This window comes from Etheostoma spectabile, chromosome 13 (genome assembly GCF_008692095.1).
Source record: "Etheostoma spectabile isolate EspeVRDwgs_2016 chromosome 13, UIUC_Espe_1.0, whole genome shotgun sequence".
In the NCBI taxonomy this organism is placed as follows: Eukaryota; Metazoa; Chordata; class Actinopteri; order Perciformes; family Percidae; genus Etheostoma; species Etheostoma spectabile.
The window spans coordinates 29,645,841-29,654,556 of NC_045745.1; the positions used below are offsets into that span (position 1 = coordinate 29,645,841).

Here is an 8,716-nt window from a genome sequence, read left to right on the forward strand (position 1 = left end):
AGTGTGAAGCGGCTGGGATGAGGATCAGTACCTCTAAATCAGAGGCCATGGTTCTCAGCAGGAAACCAATGGAGTCTTCTTAATGTAGGGAATGAGTCCTTACCCCAAGTGAAGGAGTTTAAATACCTTGGAGTCTTGTTTGCGAGTGAGGGGACCATGGAGCGGGAGATTGGTCGGAGAATCGGAGCAGCGGGTGCAGTATTAAATTCAATTTATTGCACCGTTGTAACGAAAAGGGAGCTGAGCCAGAAGGCAAAGCCTTCGATCTACCGGTCAGTTTTCTTTCCGACCCTCACCTGTGGTTATGAAGGCTGGGTCATGACCAAAAGAACGAGATCCAGGGTACAAGCATCCGAAATGGAGGAGGGGGCTGGCGTCTCCCTAAGAGATAGGGTGAGAAGCACAGTCATCTGTAGGGAGCTCGGAGTAGAGCCGTTGTTCCAGTTGAGGTGGTTCGGGCATCTGGTAAGGATGTCCCCTAGGCACCTCCCTAGGAAGGTGTTCCAGGCACTTCCAGCTGGGAGGAGGCCTTGGGGAAGACCCAGGACTAGGTGGAGAGATTATATATCCAACCTGGCCTGGGAACGCCTCGAGATTCCCCGATGGATGGATGGATGGATGGATGAATGGATGGATGGATGGATGGCCGTCCCCTGGCTGCCTTTAAGTCACAGTCTGCAGCTGCTGGCCACTGGGTGGTTCCACTGGACCAGTTTGCTTAAGGCTATCTTTAGGGAGGAGAGCGTGATACTCATATATTTTTCCCTCCAAATTTGTAGACCCTGTCTAAAAGTAACAGAAAGATATGTCAAAAACATATCAAGCTAATGAAATCTGGTTGTCTTTTTTTTTTATAGTGTGACCTGTATGATATGACCAAGCTGTACCTGCAGCTTATATACTGTCAGTGATACAAGCCAGGTTATAAACTAAAATAACATTACAAATATAAACTGAGATTTTCCTTTCTGGTTGCTATTTTCTTGCCATTTGTTTTTTATCTCAGTCTCAAGGTTTTGAAGGCATGAGATTGCCAAAACTGCAGATGCAGGGACATCTCATCGTAGAACGTGGACACAGCAGCGGATATCCCGGTTCCAAGGACAGGAAGACTGCTCTTCCTCTACCAGCCCCCTCAGACATTGACATACACATATAAACAGAACACTGTGGCAATGTTATTGACAAAACCACCCATTGCTCTTGCATTCATTTAGTTGAGCAATGGTTCCACGGACTCTTTGATAATGTTTCTGTTAAAATGCCCTTATTCTCTTTAGGGAGTATATATCTTCACCCCTGTGAAAAAATAGTAAATATACAAAGCAGGATGAAAAAATGAGAGTTCATATCAAAATACAAATTTCCCCCTTTGAACTAAGCCTCTCTGGTTTCTTATCAGTCCCATGATAGCGTCTTCCCCCACCAAATTGGTAATGGCCAAGCCCCCCTCACACTCTATACATCCTCATCCTCCTTTCCCTATGTTTTCTGCAAGCAGCGCTCTGTTTTCCATCAAAAGGTCAAAGGCCAATCCTCTGTTATTCCTGCTTTTGAAGCCAATTTTAAGCACGTCTGGCTTGCCCTTTACCTTTTATTTTCAGAGATCTGTGCTTTTGAAGTAATTGAGTGGTGCTGTATCATGGTTGATACCCTCACACCATCAGTAAAGTCTATACTACTACTACTATACTACCACTATATGGAGTGTAGTATCTGCATTGTATGTAACAGTCAGTCTTAAAGCCACAAAAAGGCTTTACTGGCAGTTTGTGAGATTTTCTTTTGGCAGGAACATCAATATTAAACCAGCTCAGTTGCTTCGAATTTTTTCTAAACCTACGTTATCAGTGTTTGACAGTGGAGTAGAGAAAGTGCCCAGTGAGTGTGTGAACTCTAATGTGTTGTGGATTGGGCAGCATACCCTGACTCCTCTAATCTATCCAAATAAACACTCTTCCTCCCTCCCCCTGGTTCCCAGGGGTTATCATGGCAACCCTCCTATTCTCCCCTGCCCCGACACTAACAGCAGCCTTTAACAAAGCACAGCCTGCTTTCTGTGCATTTGCATTAGAGGCAACACAGGATACGCACTCACGTGCGCATACCCGTAACCGCTAACACACTCAATCATATCTCAAACTGGAGTCGGAGTGAGGAAACAGAATGTCAGGGAAGGAAGCGCTGAAGCCAGTGGGAAAGCAGAATTTGCTTCCAGCCTGCAGAGCTCTTTTCTGACCCGCTCTACAGGAGGTCTCAGGGAGAAGTTTGGCAAATATCTGATGACATTTTTGAAAATAGGCCAGAACACAAAACAAGAAGATTTTAGATTTAGTTAAGTAGTAGAAACGTGACTCGGATAGCACTCTCAGGATCTGGATATTCAAACAGAAAAGTCATAAATCAGGAGGAAATTCTTAAAATTCTCTTTGTCTCTGACCCCTCACCGCTCTCCAGGTCTTTCAGAGTATCAACATCTGCTGCACCTCCAAGCTGAAAGAGGACACATCATCAGGTTTACCACACAGTGAGTACCACATACTCTGTCACCATTTCTTTTTCAATAAAACTTGGTTGAAGAAACAGAAAAATGCTAATCCTTACGCTTATCAAATGGTTTAGTTTGCTTGAATGTATCCTACTTATGTTATTCCTGTGTTTCTGGAGAGTTAGGTTTGATTTTTGAAGATTAATCTGGAAATAAGGAAGGCTGTATTGATGAGATAATCAAATGGCAAGTGTTTGTGAGTGTATGTCAGCAAAGTCTGTCTTCCATTCATCATGGAGCAGCTCAAACAGAACATCTTAAAAAGGAAAGCAATCCAAAGAATGCTCTTAATTCCATTAAAAGACTTTTAAAGAGCAGCAAACCTTTAAAATCAGAATTGTCTAATTTTGTATTGCTATTTTAGTGAAAAATGGCATTGGAAGCTATAAAGCTGATGATGGACTGGGTGTTCAAATTTAGTGAACTGCAATTTATTTAATATGATGTTGACGGACAGAACAAAAATGAAAAAAAGGGAAAAGTCATGGTGCTTGGCATAATACCAGTAGCTGCTAACACACTCGGGAACAGAAGGAAATGGTGTAATATGCCCCTGTCATTTTCTCATCACTGAGTTTACAAAATAAAGGTGAACTGTAACTTTTCTATGACATTAATGTGTAAACACATCTAAAAAGAGTTTTCCAGCCGTTCCTGGCTCATTGTTCTGGGTCGTGGTTATCCTGGGGTTTGGAGGTGGGGTCAGTGGAGCCCCATTTCCTCGCAGTCAGAGCTCCACAGTTATCATTTCTGACTTTCTTCACCTTTTACCACATCATTTATTCATGGATTAGCTTTTTTTTGCTTTCCAGGATTTTAGTGATAGACTGAAGAATTCTGGGTGTACAGGGAAGTGAAACAGAATTTTAGAACAGAAATTAGACCAACTGTATTGTGGGTATCTTCTTTTCAAGAAAGTGCAGACACCTAAAATACTTGGCACACTGTGATACACACACATCATCTAACAAAGTTGTGTTCATGCAGACTTGCAGTCCTAACAGTGGGGTTAAATTAAAGCAATGCACTGCAATGCAGACTATTACAGGTAGATTCATTATTTACATCAGGCTAAAACTGTTTTTCTGCCCTGCAGAATAGACCACAAGGAAATATGAGTCTTTCAAAGACCGGGACACTGGAGAAGACGGAGCAGGCCCTCCCTGACCCAGGCTCTCCCTCCAGAGTGGGGTCAGGGGTCGTGGTCCCACCTCCCTACTCTCTGGGCGGCAGTGAAGCCGCTGAACCCCCCCTGGAGTTGAGAGGCTCTCTGGACTGCTGGGCATGCTCTGTGCTGGTCACTGCCCAGAATATGATAATAGCACTGATCAACGGGGGGCTGGCCAGCATCATATTTGGCACCATCCTCACCCCCGCTCTCGTCATGATCATATTCGGCTTCCTCTGCCACTCCACGGTAACAATCCCCTGTGGAATGTGTTGTTTTTATTTGTTTGACCGACAGAAGTGTGAGATTACACAGATTTGAAGAAAAAAAAACAGCTCTGACTGGTGCTGTGTCCAAATTCCATACTAACCTACATACCAAAAGTATACAGTCATAAGATGTATGGTTTCTAAAGTTACGTACTTTAATTCTAAAAGGAAATGATGTAGACTGTCCATCAAACTGTGAATTTCAGTCTCACTGCGCAAGGAGAAAGGAAAATGTTTTTTCAGAAATTTGAAACTGTTTTTCAAGATTATACTAGACTTTCCTAGAGCGTAATTAAAAAAATCTTTGCAGCTGTGACTGAGCCTCTCTAGTGCCTTTGTGCAAAGCATTGTGGGATAGTGGTGCACCCCAGCACATTTTTAAAATTTAGCATGTGTAGCACATGCTGACTATTTTGAGGATACTTAATTACTGACTTAGCCAGTGTAACCAAACTGAAAAACTAGACGTGTGTGTGTGTGTGTGTGTGTGTGTGTGTGTGTGTGTGTGTGTGTGTGTGTGTGTGTGTGTGTGTATGTGATTGTTACATCTATGCAATTACTCCATCCATTTCCCTCTACTCTGGCTCTCCAGGTGCAGCCCCATGGGACATCTCTGTATTGCTCAGACATGCTGGACGACGGGGGCTGCGTGGCTCTCCTGGTTGTGGGCTTCCTGTTGCTCACCCCTCTGCTGGTCCTCGCTCTCGCCGCCTACTGCCGCCTGGCCCGACACCTCCAGCTGGGAATGTGTTTCATTCCCTACAGCCGCGCCGTCTACAAGAACCTGCCCCCCTCACGCCACCGGAAGGCTGACGCAGGAGGCTGCTGCGGCCAGCAGGGTGCCTCAGAGAGGGAGGGGAAGGGTAGCGTATGGGTGTAAGAGAGGAGAGGAGGATGGTATATGGTTGTAACATGTATCCCTGTGTAATGATGATTTCATGATTTCTTTCCATTAGTTTCTATTTCTAAAGCCACTGTAAAAAAGCCATCATATGTCGTCATTTATTGTGTTTGTTTAAACATCAATATTGCTTTTTCTAAACATTTTCCAATGTATTGAATGTATTTTATACCTTTTTACAATAAAGTGTAAATCCACCTGTCGAGCTTTGTGTTTTACACAGACACCTGGAAACTGAAACAGGATGGACTGTACTTCATGCAAGAGAAGTAGGTGAAGTGTGAATAATACATTGAATAGAGTAAACAGGTAGAAGATTTGTGTCCAATGCAAACTTTCATACAACACCATTGTTGTAAGTCTGTGAATTTGGATTGTACAGGCCTTTATGTGATGAGGGGAAACAGAGGCTCAACAGAACATAAAGACACAGCAGCGTTTAGTTTGGTTATTTTATTTGACAGAGCTCATGCGCTTTTAGCTGTTCTTTAGCTGGCAAACACGTGTTGCCTATTCTTTTATGTCCAGACTAGTCACAATATGCTGTCAGTCTTCATGTTTCATGTTTCTAGACAGAAAGGTGTGTCTGGTTGGTAGGTTACCGTCTATTCACATTGGCCAGTTGAGTTCTAATTAAAAGCAAGCACGCTGGACCTAAACATTACCAGAGACACTGTATCACAGCTTAATGTTAACCGTTTCATTGGGTCAATGCAGATTTAGCTTTAGGCTTTTATCAACGTACTATACTGCATGTGATATGAATGAATAAAGTAGTCTGTCAAGCTAGATAGCTTAGAGTAATAAGACAACGTTTGGAATCAACCTTTATCACTTTTTTCGACACGGTATAATATGACTTTTTTGACATGCTGTACTATGATTTTTTTTTATCAGTTTTTTTCAACGTGCTACACTATGATTTTTATCACTTGTTTTGACATGCTATACTATGACTTTTTTATCACTTGCTTTGACATGCTATACTATGACTTTTTTATCACTTTTTTTCAACATACCTATGATTTTTATATTATTTGTTTCGACATGCAATACTTTGACTTTTTATGTATTTATTCAACATACTATACTGTGACTCGTTCAATATGCTTTTATTATTTACCACTATTACTGTCATAACTTTTTCATCACGAGTTTTACTATGCCTGTTTCAACATGCTATACTATGATTTTTTATCACTTATTTTCGACATGCAATTTTATGACTTTTTTATGTCTTTATTTGACATACTATATACTGTGACTTTTTAAAACCTTTTCAGACCTGCTATACTATGACTTTTCTCAACATGCTACACTACGAGTTTTTCAAATGCTACACTATGATTTTTTTAGACTATAACTTTTATGCCACTTTTTTCGACATACAATACTACGACTTTTCCGACATTGTACACCATGATGTATATCAACATGCTACACTATGACTTTTTTGACATGCTATATTATCACTTTTTTGACATACTATACTATGACTTCTTCATCACTTTTCTTAGACACTATGCTATGACTTTTTTTTATCACTTTTTTCAACATACTATGCTATGACTTTTTTTATCACTTTTTTCAACATACTATACCATGACTTTTTTTGACAGGCTATACTTTGACTTTTTCATCACTTGTTTTTACTATATGCTATACTATGATTTTTTAAATGCTTTAATGATTTTCTGTCATGCCATACCATGACTTTTATATCACTTTTTTTCGACATACAATACTATGATGTTCATCGACAGACTATACTATGACTTCTTCATCACTTTTTTTACAATATGCAATATGCATGCTATACTATGATTTTTTTCGACATGCTATACCAGACCTGGGCATCTTACGGCCCGCGGGCCACATCCGGCCCTTTGTGCGTCCCAGTCCGGCCCGCGTGAGGTCAATCCTAAATTACAAAATAAAGTAAGAAAATATCTATGTCGAGTGTGCAATACAACGGTGCTGCTTTTGTTTTGAAAAGCGTTATTTGTATTACTTCCGTTTGGACGTATGCACGTGCGTGATTGTGAGTGAAGGTGAACAGCGGCAATCACAAATTACAAAATAAATTTAAAAAAAAACATCCATGTCGTGCGTGCAATACAATTGTGCTGCTTTTATTTTGAAAAGTGTTATTTATGGACGTATGTCCGTGCGTAACCTGTGAGTGAAGGTGCACAGCGACGAGTGATGCCCGGTTACACCGAGACGTCCTGTTACCCCCGAAACGTCCGCCCACGCTAAAAAAAGAAAAGTTGATGACGAATGCCGTGTTTTCATCAAGACATGGACTGCCAAGTATTTCTTTACAGAAATGAAAGGTAAAGCCGTGTGCTTAATCTGTGGTGCACAGGTTGCTGTGTTTTAAGATTATAATTCGAATCGGCACTACACGACGAAGCACGAGGAGAAATACCGGAATCCGTCTGGTGAAGAGCACGCAAGGGAGGAGTGTGAACAAGTTAAAAATAAATTGCAGTGATTAATGATGTTTTTGTTTTTTATTTTAATTTCACATAGCTAATTATTAAGCTAAATAATTATATTAAGCCTAATATAATTATTTAAGGATTAAGAGTTTAAATAAAACCATCAAAAGCAATCTGCTTTTGTATAAAGTAAGTTAGGTTAATGAAATATTATTATTATTATTGTTATTATTATACATTATATCAAAAGAAATTTTCGATGTGGCCCTCCAGCAGTGCTCGGGTTGCTCATGCGGCCCCCGGTAAAAATTAATTGCCCACCCCTGTACTATACCATGACTTTTTTTGACAGGCTAAAGTTTTTTTTTTTTTAAATATGCTACACTATTTTTTCATTTTGTTTTTGTCAACATACTATACTATGACTTTTTTAGACATGCTATACTTTGACATTTTCATAATTTTTTATCGATATACTATAAAATGACTTTTTATCAATATTAATTGACATATCATACTATGACTTTTTTCACTTTTTGACATGTTATACTATGACGTTTTCATCCCTTTTTTGGCATGCTATAAGACTTTTATATAACTTTTATTTTACTTACTATACTATAACCTTTTTGACATGCTATATCATTAATTTTTTTTGACATGCTATGCTATGACTTTTATATCACTTTTTTACAATATGACCTTTTTCACTTTTTTGACATACTATACTGTGACCTTTTTCACTTTTTTTAACATACTGTGCCATGACTTTTTCATCACTTTTTTAAAAATATGCTATACTTTGACTTTTTTATCACTTTTTCAACATGCTATACTATGAGTTTTTATAACTATTTTTTTACATGCTGTGCCATTATTTTTTTCAACATATAACTTTTTTTTACTTTTGTTACAACATGTTGTACTATGACTTTTTTTTTATCACTTTTTTGACATACTACACTATGACTTTTTTTGACATGCTGTACTATGACTTTTTCATCACTTTTATTTGACGTACTATACTATAACTTTTTTACATGCAATACTATTATTTTTTTCAACATGCTATACTATGACTTTTGTATCACTTTTTTCAACATACAATAATACTATGACTTTTTATTCACTTTTATTTTGACATGCTATAATGTGACTTTTTTCACTTTTTTAAACATGCTATACTATGACTTTTAATCACTTTTTTCAACATACCATACCATGACATTTATTTACACGTGGCTGTGGCTCAGTGGTAGAGTGTTCACCTGCCAATTGTAAGGGTGGTGGTTCAATCCCTGGCCCTACAGTCCCATTTTGAAGTGTCTTTGGGCAAGACACTGAACAGCGAGCTGCTGATGAGCAGGTGGCACTCTGGTTCCTGTA

The 8,716-nt window shown here is 39.3% G+C and overlaps 1 protein-coding gene across 1 annotated transcript; it reads left to right on the forward strand.

The window, feature by feature from the left end:
- The first annotated feature begins 2,030 nt into the window (after positions 1-2,030).
- On the forward strand, positions 2,031-5,084 carry tmem88a (transmembrane protein 88 a). The gene is made up of 3 exons (XM_032534388.1): positions 2,031-2,527; positions 3,645-3,965; positions 4,578-5,084. Exons 2-3 carry the CDS (start codon positions 3,663-3,665, stop codon positions 4,863-4,865), a joined length of 591 nt encoding a protein of 196 aa, XP_032390279.1. The 5' UTR covers positions 2,031-2,527; positions 3,645-3,662; the 3' UTR covers positions 4,866-5,084.
- The last annotated feature ends 3,632 nt before the right edge of the window (positions 5,085-8,716 follow it).

What these genes read in the sequence shown, in the direction of transcription:
- tmem88a (XM_032534388.1), top strand. Translation starts at nt 3,663, where the DNA reads ATGAGTCTTTCAAAGACCGGGACACTGGAGAAGACGGAGCAGGCCCTC. An exon ending in GCTTCCTCTGCCACTCCACG is followed by an intron (nt 3,966 to 4,577) that starts GTAACAATCCCC and finishes CTGGCTCTCCAG; the next exon opens with GTGCAGCCCCATGGGACATC.